The sequence below is a fragment of the Rhineura floridana genome, chromosome 3 (assembly GCF_030035675.1).
Source record: "Rhineura floridana isolate rRhiFlo1 chromosome 3, rRhiFlo1.hap2, whole genome shotgun sequence".
NCBI lineage: Eukaryota > Metazoa > Chordata > Lepidosauria > Squamata > Rhineuridae > Rhineura > Rhineura floridana.
Window position 1 is genome coordinate 3,790,576 of NC_084482.1, and position 23,532 is coordinate 3,814,107.

Genomic DNA, 23,532 nt, shown 5'->3' on the forward strand with positions numbered 1-23,532 from the left:
CACCAGGAACCCTCTGCCCTAACCTTGGCCCCGATCTGGTTGCCGCACTGGCCAGCCTGCAGGTGCACGATCTCCCTCATGGTCTTCTTGCTGCGGATTTAAGCTGCACGTAGGCTCCGATCTCGTCTTGCAGCGCCGCCACTCTTTGACTCCAGCCCGCTGCTCTAAGGCGCCTTAAATGGGGCCCGGCACGGAATGACTGGCGTGAGCCACTGCGCATGGGCTGCAGCTGCCTGCCAATGCAGCCACCCTCTTCTGCTTTACCAAGAGGCCAACCGCTGCAAACGCGCCCGGGGCTTTTCTAGGTGAACCGCGGTAGCTTCTGTAGTCGAGATCCGAAAGCCTGGTCTCTTCTGTGCGCCCTAAATATGTGTGGTGTTGGGGTAGTTATGGATTACATGGTGGGTAAGAAAAGACACTCTGCACGAACTCAAAGGCACTGTTGTTTCACATATTCGATCCTTGCCCATCGTGGCTCACTATGAGCTGCAAGAATAGACTGGGCGAGGGGATTAAGGCGGTGGTAAATGCATCCTTGGAAGAGGGCGTGATGCCATCAGCTCTCGAGGAGGCAGTAATAAAACCAATCTTAAAGAAGCCCTCCTTGGATCCCCAAGATCTGAACAACTTTCGCCCAATCTCAAACTTACCATTCTTGGGCAAGGCGGTTTTGCGGGTGGCGGCGAAGCAGTTGCAGGCGTGTACCTCTTTCTTGGGTCCTATGGGGCTCGTTGAAACGAATACTGCAAACACAATTACAATGTTTGTTTTATATATATATATATTTAAACAATAACTGAAAGGAACATAACACCATGTATGCCAACAGAATATATCATATATCTTCTTAACATAATAATCTCCAAAGTCCAATGCATTCAGCAAGACATAAATGAAGAAGTTGCTTGCAGAAAGTCCAGTAGAGAAAATTCGGAAATTTCCAAATTGCAAACTTCAAAGCCCTAATTCAAGGTGACAAGGGCCTAGTCCTTACTCCCTGGCATTAACAGCTCCTTTTCTCTTCAGCTTCCTCACGGTTTGTACTCAACTCCTTAATACAATCCTTCCATAAGGTTTCTCCACCCGCTGGACCAAACCAATATAACCCATAGGGGTTACATTCTCCCCCACTAAAACTCTGTCGACCCGACAGTTACTCAATTATAGCGCAACTAGAGCTAACTTTATATTATATATTTACATGATTATATTAATGCAATTAATATATTGCAACGTGTAACCACGGGTTGGAAACTCATGATACTTGGTATTGCTGAGAAACTCAAAACATAATCATTAAACTTTGCCGGCTTGGTCTTAATTCTTTGAGACCTCCGGTATATCTTATTGTTTTCTTCTAAATTTGCTGAAGAAGCTACAGTACTGAGAGAATCAATTTCGGCAATTCCCTGCGGCTCAAACACCCTGCTTGGTGTTCCTTCATTATGAGAGCTTGAAAATATGTCTACATCCGCGGATAGAGAGATCGGATTGAACTCCATCGCTAAAGGGTTAAGTTCTGATGAGCACTCCAGTGAAATTTCACCATCATCTTCTAATTGAATCCTTGCATCCTTAAACTTCTGCCTGGTCCTATTACTAATAGGATCATCTGGATCCCTCACAACAGAATTTTCTTCAATTGAAGAGATAAACCCACAGGGTCTTAACATATCTCGGTGCAGAGTTCGAATAGGGCCTTCACCACCTTCTGCTTGAACTCTATATACCGGAAGATTTTCATCAATCTGATCCAAAACTGTATGTACAACATGTTCCCACCTGTCAGCCAATTTCTGGGTTCCTCGAGGACTCAAATTACGTACTAGGACTCTATCTCCTGGTTCATTGTTGGACCTCACAACTTTGCCATCCCATCTCCTCTTATTGGCTTGCTGATGCTTTTCACTTTCCTTGGTAGCCAAGTCATATGCATAATGTAGCCTGCGTTTCAATTCTTTCACATAGTCCTGATGACTTACTTCACTATGTCCCCTAGATTTTATCCCGAAACATAAATCAATAGGCAACAATGGTTGTCTTCCAAACATTAAAAAATAAGGAGATTCTCCTGTAGTATCATTCATTGTGCAGTTGTAAGCGTGCACCAATGGTTTTACATACTTTCTCCAGTTAGTTTTCTTACTTGCTTCCAATGTTCCCAACATGTCTAAGAGAGTACGATTAAATCTCTCTACAGGATTCCCTCTAGGGTGGTATGGTGTGGTATGTGACTTAGTCCCAGCCAATTTACTCAACTCTACAACTAATTCTGACTCAAAACTTGCCCCCTGATCACTATGAATTCTTCTAGGGAATCCATAGTGACTAATAAAACTTTCCCACAAGGTGTTTGCTATGGTTCTTGCTGTCTGGTTTCTAGTGGGATAAGCTTGAGCATATTTCGTAAAATGATCAGTGACGACTAAAATGGTTTTAATGCCTGTTGCATCAGGTTCCAGAGTCAGAAAATCTATACAAACCAATTCCAAGGGAGCATACACTTTAATATTGACTAATTCAGCTGCTCTCTCCACCTTAGCCTTCCTTCATACACAACGTTCGCAATTACGGCACTTCTGCTCTACTGCTTGTGTCATTCTAGGCCAAAAGAATCTATCCCGTGCTAATTCCAAAGTCCTTTCCACTCCAAAGTGGCCCATCTCATCATGGATTCCTTCTAAAGCTCTCTTCCTATGGGTATAAGGGATCACCAATTGCTCCACTTCCTCTCCCCTCCGTTGTACTTTCCGATAAAGAATGCCATCTGATAAGAAAAGTCTATGCCACTCTCTTAGATAAAGTCTAGTCTCGTATTCTTCATATTTCTCCTCATCTATGGTAGGTTTATGATTTTGTTCCAAATATTTTATTATTTTGTTCATATATTTATCTTTCTTCTGCAGCCGTTTCCAATCTGGGGGATTAGTACCCTGTTCATAAAATAGATCATCTCTGCATCCTTGATTTTCATATTCTTCTGGAATACTATCCTCTGAGGAAGGTAATGTTTCAATAAGATTGCTGTTTCTTCTCGACTCTTTGGATGCAGACTGGTCACAAGAGAGTGCCTGAACTGGAATGACTGCTTTGCACATGGCCGCATCCCATGATTTCCAGATTTTAAGATCCTGCTGGCTTCTAGACAACATCTTGGCGATCCGCTCTGTTTGTCTGATTCCTTCCTCATCTTCCATAGGAACATGTTCTTGTCTTCGGGAGAGAAAGTCAGCATCTATATTATTCCGTCCAGATCTGTAGACAATTTCAAAATTATATAAGGATAGGGTTGACACCCATCTCTGGCCTGCAGCATCTAGTTTGGCTGAAATTAACACATATGTCAAGGGGTTATTGTCTGTCATTACTTGAAACTTAGCCCCATAAAGAAAATCATGAATTTTTTCACAAATAGCCCATTTCAAAGCCAGGAACTCTAACTTGTGCACTGGGTAATTGCATTCACTACGACTCAATCCTCTACTGGCATAAGCAATGACACGAAGATTGCCATTCTGGATCTGGTATAATGCTGCTCCTAATCCAGTAGTACTGGCATCTGTATGCAATATATATGGAAGTCTCCAATCAGCAAACCCCAAAACTGGTGCGGTAGTCAATTTTTGTTTCAAGGTTTCGAAAGCCTTCTGGCAACTAGTATCCCATCTATGTTTGAGAGATTGATTCCCGGAACTTCTATTACCTTTAGGGTTCCCCGCTAAGAGAGAATTTAATGGCTTAGCTAAAATTGAGTATCTCTTTACAAATCTTCTATAATAGCCAGCAAATCCTAAGAATCTCCGAAGCTCCCTAAGAGTATTGGGCACTGGCCAAGTGGTAATGGCATCAGTTTTCTCTTTATCCGGCTCTATCCCTGCTGCAGATATTACATGGCCCAGATACTTCACTGACGTTTGAAATAACTTACATTTGGCAGGGGCTAATTTCAGTCCATAATTATGAAGTCTCTTCAATACCTTTAGAAGCCTTTCCTCATGTTCTTCTTGGGTGGCTGAGAAAATGATCAAATCATCCAAAAACGCAACTACTTCAGTTAAATTTAAGCCATGCATAACATTCTTCATCATTCGTTGAAAAGTTGCTGGAGCATTTGTCAGGCCTTGGGGCATCATTTTAAATTGCCAATTACCAAATGGAGTGGTAAAAGCTGTCTTTTGATGATCTGCTGGTTCTACAGGAACTTGATAATATCCACTCTTCAGGTCCAAGACAGAGAACCACTCAGATCCTGCAAGCAATGCAAATGTCTCCTCTATTCTAGGTAGGGTGTAAGCATCTTTCTTTGTTAAGTTATTCAATTTTCTATAATCTACCACCATCCTAAGTGCTCCAGATTTTTTTCTTACCAATACCACTGGGGATGCATACGGGCTGCTGGTTTCTTCAATGATCCCCAACATAACTAATTCCTGCAGATGTCTTCTTAAGTCCTCAAAATCAGCAGGTGAAACATACCTGGTTCTTTCTCTAAAGGGCACATCTCTTGTTAATTCAATTCTATGTGTCACACCCGAGACCTTGCCCAGGTCTAAATCATGTGCTGCAAAAACTCCTGGGGCTTCACTTGCTATAATTTGTGAAATTCTATTCTGCTCAGACTCACTCAATGTTGAAGCTTCAAAGTTAAGAGGTGAGGATTGTTCTCCTTTATTATTATTTGCTGTGACAGAATTCTGCATACATAGGGCCTTTGCCCATTCCACCTCACAAGCCTTAGCCACTATTGTGTGAGGGTTCAACACAATATCCCTTGCTGTTAAATTTTTAATATGCATTCCTATTCTCATATTAGTAGCAGTGAGCTTCACAATCTGTGGAAGAACAGCTAACCCTCCTGGCCCTGCTACTACTTCTGGGTCTTCCAGAAGGACTGTGGATTCTGGGCCTCGTCCTGGCACCTGTAACATACCTGACACTGTACACGATCCACCAGCTAGGATTTTAACAGGTTTTCTTCGTTGTAATCGTATCTCACTCCCATCTTCTTCTCCCAACTTCTGGCTTCTTGAAAAATGCCTATAAGCCATCCTCCACTGATATGGCAAGTCTGTCTGGTTTAGAGGGCTGGAAGACTTTGGATTAAAATGAACTTCTGTTACACGTTTCAGTACATTCGTTCCAATAATAGCTGACACCTTTTGGTTCATGCGCTGATCAGGACATACAAGGGCTAGAATCTCATACCCATCCTCCCTGTCCTTATCATCATGTGGAATCTGCAATGCTAGCATTACAAATCCTATATAAGGCACTAGCTGACCTCCAGCTCCTTCTATTGCTAGTATATCACCAATGGGATGCAACTCTCTATGAGACAGGTGATCTTTGTAAAATGTCTCACATATGCAGGTTACTTGGGACCCAGTATCTATTAAACAACTACATTTTGCCCCATCCAGATATACATAATCATTACATTCTGGTCCTATCAATTCCTGCAATATTTCCCTTTCACATTCAGTTAATCCTTCCTTTTCATAGGCGCACTGATTGGCAACATTGCTCTGAGTAATTTCCTTTGCAGCTGTCTGCTTCTGGTCCCTTGTGTTGTTTGTTAAATTCAGATGAACTAGAGTTGAGTTAGGTTCATTAATACAGTCTCTCTTAAAATGTCCTTTTAATCCGCAATTGAAACACCATAATTCCCTGTTAGGCCTTCTAGCTGGTTCAGATCTTCTTTTTTCACTATAGGTTTGAGGAAAGACTGACCTTGAACTCCTGAGATCTCTCTGCTGAGCAGACAATTTGAGCGTAGCCATTTCTCTCTCAGTTTCTAAATATTTAGTTTTCCAATCTACTTCCCTCTCAATTTGCCCTGCCTCTTTAGGCCTTCCCCTTTCATGCAATTCTTGTTTAAGTTTTCTCTCTTGTTTATCAAGGATTTCCCGTTCTAAAGATCTTACTGCATAGAGGAGCTCTACATAAGGCACTCCTCTTGGCTTGCTGCCAGAGCCTATTCCTTTGATTTTGAGGGTAGTTAGCAAAGCCTCATGCCAACAACCTCTAAAGAACTGTTCCTGTACATACAGATTAAACTCCCCTTCTGTTATCCCCTTTTCTTCAAGAATTTCCATAGCAAAAGCATGCAATCGATTTAAGTATCCTGAAGGAGATTCTTTAACGTGTTGGTAAGTCTCATAAAACTTTGCTCTTAGCTGGGAAACTGAAACTATATTACCAAACGCTGTTTCCAATATTGCAAAACATTCTCCTGCTGTAGCTTTCCTTCCTGCTCCTAAAGCTACATGCAATGCAGGTGGGAGCAAACTCTCTATGATTTTTCTTCTTTTTATGTTTCCAGAGATTTTGCCATCTTCCAGTAGTTCCCTGGCTTGCACTCTCCAAACAGCATAATCTATTTCCCCAGCTGGTTTGGGTATGAGTCCTGAAAACATTTTAAGTTTCACTCTAAGATCTGCTACTGCAGCCCCAGTTTCACCCTCTCTTTGCAAAACTCTAGCTAACAGTTGCTGTTGCAATGCAGGGGAAAGATTTATTGCAGGAGTAGAGGTTGCTATTGGAGTGCTTCTTTCATAATTATCACATGCTGCCTCACCCAAAAATGCTGTGACTTCTGCATCTACAGGAATTACCTCCCATTTCCCATGCAGTCTTTTATTCCAGCACTCCCTCCCTATCCTACAAACAGCACTAGGAGTCTGGAACTCACACAGCAACATTTCTTTACCCCTTCCTTGTATTTCTTGCATTTTAGTGACAATACCATATTTTTGTACAGCATTCTGAACCTCACCCTTCTCATCCCCATGGTCTATATCAATCAGCAATACAGTTCTGTGCAGATCAAAACCCAACTTTCTGCACACCTCCACTACAGCAATTTTATGTTTGCAATTTCACTTCGAGCCCCACGTTGGTTGGGCGCCACTTTTGTACCTCTTTCTTGGGTCCTATGGGGCTCGTTGAAACGAATACTGCAAACACAATTACAATGTTTGTTTTATATATATATATATTTAAACAATAACTGAAAGGAACATAACACCATGTATGCCAACAGAATATATCATATATCTTCTTAACATAATAATCTCCAAAGTCCAACGCATTCAGCAAGACATAAATGAAGAAGTTGCTTGCAGAAAGTCCAGTAGAGAAAATTCAGAAATTTCCAAATTGCAAACTTCAAAGCCCTAATTCAAGATGACAAGGGCCTAGTCCTTACTCCCTGGCATTAACAGCTCCTTTTCTCTTCAGCTTCCTCACGGTTTGTACTCAACTCCTTAATACAATCCTTCCATAAGGTTTCTCCACCCGCTGGACCAAACCAATATAACCCATAGGGGTTACAAGCGCACTTGGAGGAAGCGGATTATCTGGACCCATTTCAGTCGGGCTTCAGGCCTGGACATGGGACTGAAACAGCCTTGGTCGCTTTGGTGGATAATATGAGGAGAGTGTTGGATAGGGGTGAATGCACCTTCCTCGTCCTCCCGGACCTCTCAGTGGCTTTTGATACTGTTGACCACGGTATCCTGTTGGACCGCCTGGAGGGATTAGGCATAGGGGGCACTGTACTGCAGTGGTTCCGTTCCTTCCTCTCTGATAGGCACCAAAGAGTAGCATTGGGGGATGAGGTTTCGGATCCTTGGCCTCTCACTTGTGGGGTGCCGCAGGGCTCCATCCAGTCCTGGATGCTACTTAACATCTACATAAAGCCACTGGGGGCTATCATTAGGAGATTTGGGCTGCAGTGTCACCAGTATGCGGATGACACACAGCTCTATCTCTCATTTAAATCTTCACCGAGATTGGCTGTAGAAACCCTATCCAAGTGCCTGGAGTCGGTGAGTGGCTGGTGGGAAGGAATAAGCTGAAGCTGAACCCTGACAAAACCGAGGTACTGCTTATGGGAGACAAGGGAAGGTTAGGGGATTTGGACCTGGTGCTCAATGGGCAGTGGTGTCACTAGGGTTGGTGTCACCTGGTGCGGTAACTCATGGTGTCACCCCCATGGACCTCCTCCCGTATCAGACCATACAGAATCCTTAGTAATGTTTTTTGTACTAATGTTACTCGTAAATCGTAATTCCCATATATCACTGAATGTAATGGCAATAGTAGTGACATAAACAACTAGCAAAATTAAAATTACACCTTTAAATTACAATATCATATGCACAGCTCAAATTCTTGCTCTTATTACTAATGGGAGTTAATTATCTTGCATATGCCCATAGTAAATTTTCAGATACTTTCAGACCCTCAGCAATTTTCAAGTGGTCTATGTAGAAGAAAGGTTTGGGAACCCCTGGAATAAGACACCTGCTTATGTCCCTATGCTGCTCTCACCCCTCATTTAGGTGCCTGGGATGCTTGCATGTGGACACACCTCCTTACAATTATGGAAAGTGATTCTTAATAATAAGTCTCCAGACACAAAGTTACATAGGTATTTATCAGTTGTTTAGTAGAAAATTCAGAGCTGCAGGGTCCCTTCATGATAGTTACAGCCACGTACACCCTTTTTTGCTCCTGGATTAAGAATGAGATCTTTGTTAATGCATTCTCTCACAACAACAAACATCTCTAGAAGCCAATATATTGGAGAAATATAAAATAAATACAAATAAAAAAGTGGGGAAGGTGAAGAGACCTTAAATGTGCTACTCACCATCTCTCAGCCTATCCTCCCCTCAGGATGAAAACAATGGAGAACCATGACCACTCCCAGGAAGAAGGGCACACTTAAAATGTAGAGGAAAAAATCATCTACAACCATAGTGTAAAATCAAATACTTATTGGGACACAGTATGAAGAAATATTTATATAAACATGACTCTCAAATATGTTTATGAATTACACAATCTGTAAATATATTTATAGTGCAATCCGATGTTTGTTTACTCAGAAGCAAGCCCCAATGTATTCAATGGGGCTTACTCAAACTGGGAAGTGTGCAGAGAACTACAGCCTAAAGTGATAAGGAACTTGTTCTTTCAACTTGTTCTTTTAAGTTGAGACCTTATCCAAGTCTGAGTCTGTGTTGGAATTGCTTTTTAATATGTTTTTAAGCCTTTTCTTTTTTTAAAAAAAATATGTTTTTTTAAAGCTTTAAAAAAATATTTTCAAAGATGTTTTAATATATTTTAAAGTCTGTTTTTATGATGTTTTAAAGTGCTTTTAGTGCTTTTGTTTGCCACCCTGGGCTCCTACTGGGAGGAAAGGCAGGATATAAATCAAATAATAAATAAATAATCTTCATTCACCCAACCCAAAATTCAGAATCTTTAGGCTGTTTTCCAACTGTTTATTCTTGCTTTATGGTTATTGGATTTTAAATGGCTTTATTTCTTGTGAGCTGCCTTGGTTTCCAACCCTACCTCACAGGGTCGTTGGAAAGACTACACACACACACTGCAGATGTATAAATACATACAGCCCATATAATAGTTTATTGTCAAACCAGTTGGTCATTGCAGAAAAATCAGTATTCGTTTTAAAAAAAACAGTATTCGTTTCCTACAGAATAAAAACTGTAATACCTAAGTAAGCCTTGCCTACTTGCTTTAAAATAGGACTGGAGGAGGGAGGGACAGAAAGACAACAGAAACACAATTCTTTTTTACATTCATTCCAAAGTCCCATCGATTTTGAGCACATTCATAACCATGTCTACTCAAAAGTAAATCCTATTGAATTCAATGGGATTTACTCTGGAGATATGGGATTAGCAATGCTTTTACCCCCACAAAAGCAAGTATTGGGAAGGTTTTGAAAACACTGCCCAGGATCTGACTCCTACACACAAGAGGGGAAAAAACTGACATGTATATACTTACCCAATTTATGAGATTTTCAGATAAATGGGGGGGGTTCTGGCCTTGCAATGAGGTTTACTAGACACTGCCACAGGTCAAACAAACACTTCACTGATTGGCTGCAATCCTGAATGGGTGGGGTTAAAGCTACAAAGTGCTATACAGTAGTTTAAAAAAAGATTTAACAGTCGGGGCGGCTGACGTTTTTATGTATATCTCGAGAACCGGACCACCTAGAAACTTTTTTTTTTAATTAAAGCTGAGAATCACCCCCCTCTGATGGTGTCACCTGGTGTGGTCCACCCCCCACGCACCCCCCTAGTGACACCACTGGGGGGCAGCTGACATTTTTATGTATATCTCGAGAACCGGACCACCTAGAAACTTAATTTTTTTTAAAATTAAAGCTGAGAGTCACCCCCCTCTGACGGTGTCACCTGGTGCGGTCCACACACCCCTAGTGACACCACTGGACAGGAGGAGATCAAAGGATAGGTGTTAGCCTAGCAATCAGGAGGTCTCCTCTCTAGCTACCCTTTTTAACCCCATGCAGCCTCAACCCACAAGTTGGATTTGAACCACATATTCCAACATGACTCCGGCCTGGTTCACATGTTGTGTTGAACCATAGTTAAAATATGTTTTAATGTAAATGAGCATGTGCTAATACGTACTGCTAAAATTGCAGGTGTGTCACTCCTCCTTACTTCATGGTTTGGCTTAGTGTTATGTCCAAACCCAGTCTTGCAGTTTGTCTCACTCCCAACAAACCATGAGCTTATAGTTGTCCTTGGTTTACTGTTTACTCCAGGGGAAGGGGCACAACGAAGGGGGCACGCTCCACGCCTTCTATGGGTCCCACCTGGTAAGGAGGTCCAAACAAAGGCACTAACACATTGGATCAGTTGTACATCCAGCTTTATTACAGAAATGTTACTTCTTATTATCTGGTATTACTTCAGGCTCTGATTCCTCCCAACACCAAATCCTTTAGCAGACCTGTCCTTCTCAGGGCTGCTTCATTGTCCCAGGGGAGGCTCTTCCCCAAAGCAGACAGGGGCCTTCAGCCCCTATGCCTTTAGCAAGTGTAAATCAAAGGCAAATCAAATGCCTCCCCAGTGTGCAGGGGGGCTAGATAAATCTGGGCTGTTGGTATCCCCACTATAGCCACATCCAATAGGACTTACAGAAACAGCCTGATAAGGGCCTCCACCAGGGATGTGCTGCCTCTGCAGGGTTAGAATTGTATATAGAGATACTCCTTCTGTTGTGTTAAACAAACCATTTATTAGGTTAGAGTTATGGAACTCTAGTGGTCTGTCTCTATGCTCCCTTAGCCTTACAGTAATTTCTTGTCAGGTGACATCACCCCTCTCTTTAATTGGTTAGTTATTTTTCCCTCCAAAAATCTGCCTCGGTTGTTTCAGTCATCAGTGAAGCTAGCAGCAGGCCTAGTAGCCCCAGAGGACAACACTCCTTTTTTACCTATCACTCTCTCTCAGAGGTATTTCTCTGTCAGAATTGCCTCTTCCAGAAGCTTCTCTCTCAGAAGGTACCTCTCCTCCATTTAATCTACCTCTTCAACAATCCTACAATATAATTACCTGCTATCAACCTTCTTCATCATCATCCCCATCCCCAGAGACTGTATGTTTTCTTTGAAGTTTCTGTATACCTTTGTGTTTCCTGGTTTAATGAAATAGTTCTGATTAAAAGAGAGAGATTGAGTTGACTGTCTGGCAAAGTGGGTTTCAGAACCATGGGCTCAGAACAAGGGACATAAGGATAACCTTCCCCCATTCTCAGGTGAGGCATAGCTTGCCCAGCCTGGGTCTCCACAGAGCTTCATCCCCTGTTTCTGAGGCCTATTATAATCTCCCTGATTCCCCTCACCTCCTGTCTAAGACACAACAACTGGGTTCATTCTCTGCCATCACCAGGCAGCTGAGGGAGAGTGCCCCATCCTTCTTCTCTCACAGATGGAGTCTCCAATGGTGGCCAAATGAGGTCTCCTCAGGACTTATTGTTTGGGTGTTGCCTGCTAATGCAGACTAGGGCCTACTTAAGGAGCCAGGTTCCAGCCAAGGACCGGCAAGCCTTAGCAGCCCATCACAGGGAGACAAACCATGCGTCTGGATTCTCAGCTTCTTACATAATGCTGAGCCAAGCCATAGCTTAGTTCCATATAGCATGGTGGCAGCAGGATGGGGGAGGAGCAAAGCAGCTGTGATTTTTATTCTGAGCAGTCTATTGCCCCCTGCATGCAGTTTCTAGCAACTGGTATTGAAAAGCATCCTGCCTTCAATGGTGGGGTCAGAGCATAGCCACCACAGCTAGTAGCCCTTAATAGCCGGTTTCTCTCTTTATTATCAAAGCTTGGAGATGTTGAAACCCCCTATAGGTAAGGGACCAGAGAAACAGTGTGGAGTCATTTTGCAGTTTGAATTTAGAGAGTCAGATAGCTGAGAGTTAGCTGAGACTGAAACATCTGTGGGATGCAGCTGCTCTCTTTGAGGAACTGGAATAGACTCAGCAGATTTGCTGTCTGCTGCTTGTATGCTTCTAAATAAGATAAATATGATAAAGACATTCTAAAGTACAAGGTGCTTCCTCATCCAAAGCCCAGAAGAACTGCTCCTGGAACTGGTATGAGCAATATTTTTAACCTGGCCAGAATGACATGAAGCCTATTCCCTTAGTGTGGGAATGGGGTGGATTGGCATGAAGGATGGGATGTCCATCTGTGATTGTTGAGTATGGTTTAGTATTCCTATGATTGCATAGAGGAGGAGGGTTACATTGTTAAGCCAATTTTCTATGAGATGTTACTCATTATTGCAACTCCTAGAAGGGCTGCCCTCTGGCTGGGTTTCTGTCTACCAAGCAATCTGACTTTTCTGTATCACAATGAATCTCTTGCTTTAGAGTCCACCTTTTTCAGAGGCCTTTGGAATTTTCCCTGTTTCTACTTGCAGTCCTTTGCTTAGCTGGTCACTTGAAATAGCCTTGAAAGCAGAGTTTGGAAGATTACTTTTAAAAAGCAATAAATTACAGTTACAATTACATGGCCCCAAAAAGTAGTAATTACAGTTACAATTACAATTGCTCTGAAAGTAACTGATTACTTTACTTTTTCTCAAAAGTAATCACTACAGTTACATTTGTTACTTTTTTAAAAAAACGCCTACAAGGTGCTGGCCTTGGCTGCTGCACATCTAAGTAGCCTAAAACAACATTAAAAATAAACACACATACAGAGGGTAGTAAAATATATTTTTTTATCCAAGTTTAACAGAATGGCATAACAGAATCTAACATCCCTCCACCCACCCCAGCAATGATGATACCCCAAACACTTGAAAACAAATTTTACACTTGAAATGCTGCTTTTACAATATATTTCTATTATGTCTCAAAAGAGCAAGATGCTCAAAGAGCATGTCAGACAAGGAATGTCTTTTTACAGTCATAATGTTGCCACCAGTACTGAACAGGCATTCTACTGTGAAGCTTGAAGGCATGCCTGTGTTGTGCTGCAAAAAACACCGCAGCACATGTGGAAAGCCATGGAGTGATGACACTTCCCTGCTGGGAGGCCTCAGGTACCTCAACAATTCCTCATCAGCAGTATCCACTGCTGACTTCTTGCCTTGGTGCTGAATGTTAAAGAAGTCATTTTCCAAATCATCTCCTTCCTGGTATTTGTCTGCAGACTGATCACTGTCTTCATTAAGTGCACCCATCTTTATTTCAGCTTTCAACAAGGCTTCCATTGTGTACGAAGAAAGAGAGGGGATATGTTAATACATATATTTATTTATTAACATATATATGTTAGGAAACCCCCATCTGCTCTTGATTTCCTGATGCTTGTCATGTCCCCTGGTTCAGGGTCCAACGGTCAGCCTGAGCCTGTGGAGGATGACGTGGAAGGTAAGAAGGTGACCAAGTCACCACACTCATGGGGCAGCACAGCAGGCCCTTAAGGATTACCTGCAGCACCCAAGCTTGTGATGAGCCCCAGGAAGAAAAGGCCCAGCCCCTGCCTACCTCCTTAAGCCCTCAGTGCCTCCCTTGAGACAACATTTCCCTTGGAATACTCCACCCAAAGGGCTTCCCTAATGTTCTTACTTGTTGGTATGGGGAGTTGCCAGGCATGATTCCAGCCACTCTAGTTTGAAGTGAGGGTGTAGGCAGGCTGCCAGAAGAAGCATCTTGCCCTCTCAGATAGCTGCAAACCACTTTCTTAGGGCTTCGCTCACACCTCTCAGCAGCTGAAAACAGTATGTGTATCTCACAGGTTGGTTTTCCAGCCAGATTGTGGTCCAGATTGTAGAGCATTGGTAGCAAATACCCCATGAACATGCCATTCTCCCATTGCAGGATGTCTAGGGACTGGGCTAGTGGCCCCGTGATCTCTGTATATTCCTCCACAACTACAGTCTCAGCAGCTGTGATCCTGGACTAGCAGCACTGGCCCATTATGGCATTCATTTTTAGTGGCACAGTTGACAGGAGCTCATGTAGTTGCTTCAACGCATCAAAGGTGCAATTACACCTGATCTTGTTCGGTACCTTTAGATACACACGACATTGCGCATGGATGTACTCAGCAATCTGTGCTGACTGGTTCTGCTTGGACCACAACTTGCTGCACTTTACCATCAAAGAATGAAAGTGTTTCTTGAAAGAACCAAGAGGGATACTTTTGGAGGAATCAGAAAGCATAGCCTCTATTTCTTGTGTTGCCACCATGTTGAGGGTGTGGCTAGCACATCTTAGAGATCGATTGAGTATATAAGGGGTAACTTCAGGTATCCTGGTCCCAAGCTGTATAGTGCTTTGTACACCAAAACTAGAACCTTGAACTTGGCCCAGAAGCTAATGGACAGCCAGTCAAATTCTTTCAGCAGCAGGGTAACATGTTGGTGATACCCTGCCCCAGTAAGCAGACCTGCCGCTGCATTCTGTGCCAGCTGCAGCTTCCGGACTAACCTCAAGGGCAGCTCCACATAGGGGCATTACAGTAATCCAGCCTGGAGGTTACCAGTGCATAGACAACAGTGGTCAGGCTATCCCGGTCCAGAAACGCTTTACAGATATAGTTTCTTCTCATGACTTTGAAAACTATTTCTAGTATAACCAATTGCAGATCGCCAATGTCAAGTTACAGCAGCCTTCTCCAACCCTCCAAACGTTTTCAGCTACAACTCCCATCATCACTGACTGTTGGTCCTGCTCAGTGGCGCTAATGGGAGCTGTAGTCCAACAGCATCTGGAGATCAATAGGTTCACCATCCCTACTTTAAACTGATGATTAACACAGAGAGAATGTCAACCTATCTAAGAATATGCACCTAATTATGCATATTAGAAATACTATTGAAATAAAAGCTTTATTTAAAGTTAATTATTTGAAGCAGGGGTGTGGGGGCTTTCCAGTGTTTTGCACCGCCTGCAGCATGTACGACTATCTGCCTGTTGGACAGAAGTCGTGGGTATGCTCTCGGTGCAATGAGCTCCTGGCTCTCCGGGAATGACTTCATTTCCTTGAGGCCAAGGTGGCGGACCTGGAAAAGCTGAGAGAGGCAGAGAGGTGTGTGGAGGAGGCCTTCAGGGACGTTATAGCTGTGTCCCACTCCAACGATGATAGCTCTTCTGCTATCATGGACAACGATGGTCTCGGGGAAGGAGAGCATCCAGCTGAGGAAGAGGGAAACGATCCCTTAGAAGGGACCCATTCCTTGGGGGATGAGCAGCTATCCTCTCGTGCCGAGGATATATCTCCAGGGGGTGGAGGGATCCTTGTAGTGGGTGATTCGATCATTAGGAACATAGACAGTGGGGTGTGTGATGGGCGTGTAGACCGCAAGGTGTTTTGCCTGCCTGGTGCGAAGGTTGCGGATATTGCCTGTTGTTTAGATAGTTTGGTAGACAGTGCTGGGAAGGAGTCAGTGGTCGTGGTGCACGTTGGCACCAACGACATGGGGAAATGCAGCCGTGAGGTCCTGGAAGCAAAATTGAGGTTGCTAGGTAGGATGCTGAAAGCCAGGACCTCCAAGGTGGCTTTCTCTGAAATGCTACCAGTTCCACACGCAGGACCAGCCAGACAGGCCCAGCTTCGCAGTCTCAATGCGTGGATGAGACGATGGTGTCGGGTGGAAGGGTTTGGATTTGTTAGGCACTGGGGAACAATTTGGGACAAGCCGGGCCTGTACAAAAGGGACGGGCTCCACTTGAACCAGAATGGAACCAGACTGCTGGCACTTAAAATTAAAAAGGTGGCAGAGCAGCTTTTAAACTGACTGAGGGGGGAAACCCGACAGGAGCTGAGAAAAGTCCGGTTCAGAATAAACCTCCCCCCTGGGATAAAAACCAAAGAAATGATGAAATTTTAAAAGGGGTAGGCCTAGAAGTAGGCATTGTGAGAGCAGGGGCACAGGATATAAATTCAGAAGAGCAAAATTACCACAGGCCTAACCACAAGTGCCAAAGACACTTGAAGAGAGACACTGCTTACAAGTGCCTGTACGCTAATGCTAGGAGCCTGCGAACCAAGATGGGAGAACTGGAGTGCTTGGTCTTAGAGGAGAGCATTGATATAGTGAGCATAACGGAGACCTGGTGGAATGGAGAAAACCAGTGGGATACGGTTATCCCTGGATATAAACTATATCGGAAGGACAGGGAAGGACGTATTGGTGGCGGAGTCGCTCTATACGTGAAAGAAGGCATTGAATCCAGCAAGCTCGAAACCCCAAAAGAGGCGGACTCCTCCACAGAATCGTTGTGGGTGGTGATACCATGCCCCAGGAGGGACTTAATACTGGGAACGATCTATCGTCCCCCTGATCAAAATGCTCAGGGAGACCTTGAGATGAGATATGAAATTGAGGAAGCATCCAAACTAGGAAATGTGGTAGTAATGGGTGACTTCAACTACCCGGACATAGACTGGCTGCATATGTGTTCCAGTCATGACAAAGAAAAAGTTTCTAGATATTCTAAATGACTATTCCCTAGACCAGTTGGTCATGGAACCGACCAGAGGGACGGCAACCCTGGACTTAATCCTCAGTGGGGACCGGGACCTGGTGCAAGATGTAAGTGTTGTTGAACCGATTGGGAGCAGTGACCACAGTGCTATTAAATTAAACATACATGTAACTGGCCAATTGCCAAGAAAATCCAACACGGTCATATTTGACTTCAAAAGAGGAAACTTCACAAAGATGAGGGGATTGGTAAAAAGAAAGCTGAAAAACAAAGTCCAGAGGGTCACATCACTCGAAAATGCTTGGAAGTTGTTTAAAAACACTATATTAGAAGCTCAACTGGAGTGCATACCGGAGATCAGAAAAGGTACCGCCAGGGCCAAGAAGATGCCAGCATGGTTAACGAGCAAAGTCAAGGAAGCTCTTAGAGGCAAATAGAGAAGCTAAATGAATTATTTGCATCTGTCTTCACAGTGGAAGATATAGGGCAGATCCCTGAACCTGAACTAACATTTGCAGGAAGGGATTCTGAGGAACTGAGACAAATAGTGGTAACGAGAGAGGAAGTTCTAAGCTTAATGGACAATATAAAAACTGACAAATCACCCGGCCCGGATGGCATCCACCCGAGAGTTCTCAAAGAACTCAAATGTGAAATTGCTGATCTGCTAACTAAAATATGTAACTTGTCCCTTGGGTCCTCCTCCGTGCCTGAGGACTGGAAAGTGGCAAATGTAACGCCAATCTTCAAAAAGGGATCCAGAGGGGATCCCGGAAATTACAGGCCAGTTAGCTTAACTTCTGTCCCTGGAAAACTGGTAGAAAGTATTATTAAAGCTAGATTAACTAAGCACATAGAAGAACAAGCCTTGCTGAAGCAGAGCCAGCATGGCTTCTGCAAGGGAAAGTCCTGTCTCAGTAACCTATTAGAATTCTTTGAGAGTGTCAACAAGCATATAGATAGAGGTGATCCAGTGGACATAGTGTACTTAAACTTTCAAAAAGCGTTTGACAAGGTACCTCACCAAAGGCTTCTGAGGAAGCTTAGCAGTCATGGAATAAGAGGAGAGGTCCTCTTGTGGATAAGAAATTGGTTAAGAAGCAGAAAGCAGAGAGTAGGAATAAACGGACAGTTCTCCCAATGGAGAGCTGTAGAAAGTGGAGTCCCTCAAGGATCGGTATTGGGACCTGTACTTTTCAACTTGTTCATTAATGAACTAGAATTAGGAGTGAGCAGTGAAGTGGCCAAGTTTGCTGATGACACTAAATTGTTCAGGGTTGTTAAAACAAAAAGGGATTGCGAAGAGCTCCAAAAAGACCTCTCCAAACTGAGTGAATGGGCAGAAAAATGGCAAATGCAATTCAATATAAACAAGTGTAAAATTATGCATATTGGAGCAAAAAATCTTAATTTCACATATACGCTCATGGGGTCTGAACTGGCGGTGACCGACCAGGAGAGAGACCTCGGGGTTGTAGTAGACAGCACGATGAAAATGTCGACCCAGTGTGCGGCAGCTGTGAAAAAGGCAAATTCCATGCTAGGGATAATTAGGAAAGGTATTGAAAATAAAACAGCCGATATCATAATGCCGTTGTATAAATCTATGGTGCGGCCGCATTTGGAATACTGTGTACAGTTCTGGTCGCCTCATCTCAAAAAGGATATTATAGAGTTGGAAAAGGTTCAGAAGAGGGCAACCAGAATGATCAAGGGGATGGAGCGACTCCCTTACGAGGAAAGGTTGCAGCATTTGGGACTTTTTAGTTTAGAGAAAAGGCGGGTCAGAGGAGACATGATAGAAGTGTATAAAATTATGCATGGCACTGAGAAAGTGGATAGAGAAAAGTTCTTCTCCCTCTCTCATAATACTAGAACTCGTGGACATTCAAAGAAGCTGAATGTTGGAAGATTCAGGACAGACAAAAGGAAGTACTTCTTTACTCAGCGCATAGTTAAACTATTGAATTTGCTCCCACAAGATGCAGTAATGGCCACCAGCTTGGACGGCTTTAAAAGAAGATTAGACAAATTCATGGAGGACAGGGCTATCAATGGCTACTAGCCATGATGGCTGTGCTCTGCCACCCTAGTCAGAGGCAACATGCTTCTGAAAACCAGTTGCCGGAAGCCTCAGGAGGGGAGAGTGTTCTTGCGCTCGGGTCCTGCTTGCGGGCTTCCCCCAGGCACCTGGTTGGCCACTGTGAGAACAGGATGCTGGACTAGATGGGCCACTGGCCTGATCCAGCAGGCTCTTCTTATGTTCTTATGTTCTTATGAAGTTAATGTATTACATATCGACACAAACCTTTTGGTAAGATTTTGTGACTTTTAAAAACCCTGCTTATTGCATTCATCCTTTCATTTATTAACAGCAACATTCTAACGAAATGCTTTTCAAAGAGCCATATTGACTTCTCTACTATGTATAGATTTATGCCTTCATAATACCATATCTGTACAAAACTCACAAGTGTATGACATCCAAAATAACTTATTTAAAAGGTTGCTGTGAGGCCAAAAACTGAATCAGAGGAATACATCACACTGAAGATCAGCATATTTGACAAAGGCATAAGACAGGCAAATTTATCATAGAGCATTGTATATTCCTTGTAATGTCAATGAGTAGTTCTACATGTTAGTAAAGGCTAGTGCCTCTGTAGATAACAGCCACCTTCATAAGCAAAATATTGCGCTATGACTCTAGACTCTAACTTACAAGTTTAAGATAGGAAAACTATCATGAGACAATGATTCTTGGGACAGCAACATGTTATGCCAGCATTTCAGTTTCCACCACAATACCTTATTGCCAGAATCGGGAATTGGGAAGAAGCTATGCAGCAGAAGTCATCAAGGTACCTGCACCTAGCTAAAAAAGGTGAAAGGAGGATAGAATAACATAACCAAATTATCACCACCAGTTCTACCATGAGCCAAACATGATTATGTTATACTGCTGTGTCATCAGCAATAATTTAAATGATGCCTGCCCCTCCTGCTCTCAGCAATAGCCACAACCAATTGGATGAACGCCAGAAAGTACAGGCATACCCCGCTTTAACGTACGCAATGGGACCGGAGAGTGTACTTTAAGTGAAAATGTACTTAAAGTGAAGCAATTATCTTCACTTGCACTGCACGCAATCACCACTAGATGGCAGCGGCGTCATGCCAATAAAGTGTCCGCTATTGTGAAGCGCGCATACTTTAAGCGGGGTATGGTGGAGTATGGAGCATGTACTTTATAGCGAGGATACTTTAAGTGAAGCTACCTTAAGTGGGGTATGTCTGTAGTCTACTCCAATTCAGAGCCCAGCCCAACTTACAACAAACGACATCCATGCAGTTTTCCCATTCACATTTTGTGTTGTTGTTGCTGTTATGTGCCTTCAAGTCAACTACGACTTACGGCGACCCTATGAATCAGCTATCTCCAACAGCATCTGTTGTGAACCACCCTGTTCAGATCTTGTAAGTTCAGGTCTGTGGCTTCCTTTATGGAATCAATCCATCTCTTGTTTGGCCTTCCTCTTTTTCTACTCCCTTCTGTTTTTCCCAGCATTATTGTCTTTTCTAGTGAATCATGTCTTCTCATTATGTGTCCAAAGTATGATAACCTCAGTTTCATCATTTTAGCTTCGAATGGTAGTTCTCGTTTAATTTGTTCTAACACTCAGTTATTTTTCTTTTTCGCAGTCCATGGTATGCACAAAGCTCTCCTCCAACACTACATTTCAAATGAGTTGATTTTTCTCTTACCCACTTTTTTCACTGTCCAACTTTCACATCCATACATAGTGATCAGGAATACCGTGGTCTGAATGATCCTGACTTTGGTGTTCAGTGATGCATCTTTGCATTTGAGGACCTTTTCTAGTTCTCTCACAGCTGCTCTCCCCAGTCCTAGCCTTCTTCTGATTTCTTGACTATTGTCCCCATTTTGGTTAATGACTGTGCCAAGGTATTGATAATCCTTGACAAGTTCAATGTTCTCATTGTCAACTTTAAAGTTGCATAAATCTTCTGTTGACATTACTTTAGTCTTTTTGACGTTCAGCTGTAGTCCTGCTTTTGTGCTTTTCTATACCTCGCTCCCATCTCTCAATCCATATATGGCATGCTCTAGGCTTAGGTTTTAGTTTGCTAGGTGGATGACAAGCTCTGTTTTTGCAGTCCCAGGGAGGTAGCAACACGTGGAGGTTTATGGAGCACCAGATGGTCTGCCATGCATGGCTGGTGGGCTGTGTTTAGCCTGACTCTGTCACATGACCCATCAATGGTCCAAGTCCGGTAAAGCTCAACTTCTTCCCAAGCTGGCACAAGCAAGCCTCCACTTGCCACCTCTTAGACATCAGGCCATATGAGGCCAACTACTCTTAGGCAGAAACTAGCTTTGTAATGACAATAGGAACCCAAGGATTCCGTGAATGGATGCATAGAAGGAAGCAATTCTGATGAACTCCAGCAGAGAAGTGGCACCTAAGCTGGCAGACATTTTGAGATCAGTTGTAGTAAGCAGGCCAAGTATCAGCAGTGAGCCAGGTGGGGCACTGGCTGAATGGGGTCCAGGCTCAGCGGGTCTCCTACCTGGCCCCAACCCAATCCTGCTGGCAGATCCAGTTTATGGAACTTGTTATAATATAAAATATTATTTATTTACATGGTTTGCCTGTACAAAAATGTTATGCTTTTGTCTCCAAAAAAGGAAATGTGAAATGAGATTATAATAGAGAGACCCAAGGGTCAATTTTAGGTGTGTGGGAGTGGTGGATCCATTCAATGATGAAGAAATGGCACTCATCATTACAAAATCATTTCAAAATGGCATTCATCATTTCAAAATTTCAAAATGTTGTATTGCTTTCTTTGACAATAAGGGGTTGCCATATTGGTTATTATTTGTTTTGTTTTAAAGGGGTGGGGCCAAGAGGAAGGAGAAGTGTGTTTTGAGGAGGAAAGCAAGGGGCCCACTATCTCTGCCCTGGGAGACTGTCTCAGAATGTGCATACTGGAATATTTCCCAGAATCCACAGCTAGCAAGCAGCAAGGAATGCACTCTCTGAAACTAGAAAATCTGAAAACTGTTGAATCTCCAGCTTGTAGGCCAGATGTTGTTTTGGGGAAGCCATGCCCACACACCCTACATAATGTCAGGTGTGGGGCAGGGCTTCAAAAGAACAATCAGAAGCTTAAAGTGGGCTCCTGTTTGTTCCTTTGCTGGAGAAGCAAGGTGTGCTTCCAACTGCCCATCAGCTAACATGTGATAGAAACACACCTTGCTCAAGGAGGGCAGACCACTTCTCCATTCCAACTGCTGTTTGAAGCATCCTTGCACAGCTCCTTTCCACCTCTGACTTTGGGGATGGAATGGAGAGGCATGGGGAGCCTTGCAAAGCATAGGGCTGGCTACGCCCCTTGCACTGTGATTCTCAGTGCAAGGGAACAGCATGCAAAGGATTTTGACAGGTGGGCAGGTAACCCACCTGTCAATCATATGATGACCCACCTGTCACACACACACACACACACACACACACACACGCACACACACACCTTTTCTGATATAAGTACTCATCTTGCTCCATCTAATGGAACAGAACAACTGTGGATGGAAGCAGGAGGGGAGAGCACTCTCGTGCTCAGGTCCTGCTTGCAGACTTCCCATGGGCATCTGGTTGGCCAGTGTGAGAACAGGATGCTGGACTAGATTACTATTCTCCAACCCTGGAGTAACTGGGAAATACTCCTACACCACTCACAACAGGCTCCTATTCCCTTATGATTGTCTATGTTCCCCCTCCAGCAACTGTCTGTTCTCTTTTTATTAAATGTTTCTAGTTTGAACGTCAGATCAGTTTTGGGCGTCAGGAGAAAGTGTTGGGCTTTTTATAAAGACATTTTAATGATATAAGCTTGTACAATGGGCTTCTCTGCATTTGGGAAGGGCCAAGATGGCGAGCCAGAAGGACAGTCTGGAGCTCTGCATTTTATCTCTCAAGGACGCTTATTTTAAGACCAAGCACCTATATTTTGTTACTGCTGGAGAGTCCTATGACAACTCTATATTTACTTGAGGCGACTGCTGACCTTGGAAGATTGTTTTCTTTGTGACAGCGCCTTGTTGATATCTGATCTCCTTGTTTCGGCCTGGTGTCATTCAGAGTTGCACCAAACTGCTTTTGAAGAACGGCTTTATCTATCACAGTGCTTCTTTGTTTCCTTCTACACCAACCAGCCTATCTCAGTATTCCATGCCTGTTAAAGAGAGCCTCATTAAGTAAGTAAGCTATTGTTATTACTACAAATTATGAACTATAAATCAGCTATAAATAGCTGAAGTATACCTTACCGAGGATAGCTGCATTTGCAACGTAAAGGCATAGTGAACTGGAATTTAAAGAGACAGATACTTGGCAATTGAGCAATATGGTCTTAACAAGAAAAAACTATAAGGAGATGGGAATTGAGCCCCTATGTGAGCCCAACATAGATTTTATGCGAAAATAACCCATTTTTACTCTGCTAAGGATCCTCTTGGTGAAGATGTAAAAGTAAAAGAACTGGCTATTAAAAGTCCACGACAAGAGAATTTAGTGATGGATTGGTCAATTAATAAATTGCCAGAATATCATTGTGATAGTGGAAGCCAGTCTGCTGTAAATCTGGCCCAAGAACTAGCCTGGGCGGAGAATAATTTATGATTAGGAACAACAACAACCTTCCAGG

General features: G+C 43.2%; 1 protein-coding gene across 3 annotated transcripts in view; it reads right to left on the reverse strand.

The window, feature by feature from the left end:
• Positions 1-23,061, reverse strand: part of TUBB4A (tubulin beta 4A class IVa) — a 41,751-nt gene extending 18,690 nt beyond the window's left edge. Inside the window, exons 1-2 of one of the 3 annotated variants that reach the window (XM_061613914.1) lie at positions 22,894-23,061; positions 651-743 (exon numbers count right to left, since the gene is read on the reverse strand). In XM_061613914.1, coding sequence (XP_061469898.1) covers positions 651-653 — 3 coding nt within the window. In that variant the 5' untranslated portion in view covers positions 654-743; positions 22,894-23,061. Of the gene's footprint in view, positions 1-23; positions 208-650; positions 744-4,930; positions 5,051-22,893 lie in introns of those variants that run through there. The other 2 variants (XM_061613915.1, XM_061613913.1) reach the window with 2 other exon arrangements.
• Between the last annotated feature and the right edge of the window lie 471 nt (positions 23,062-23,532).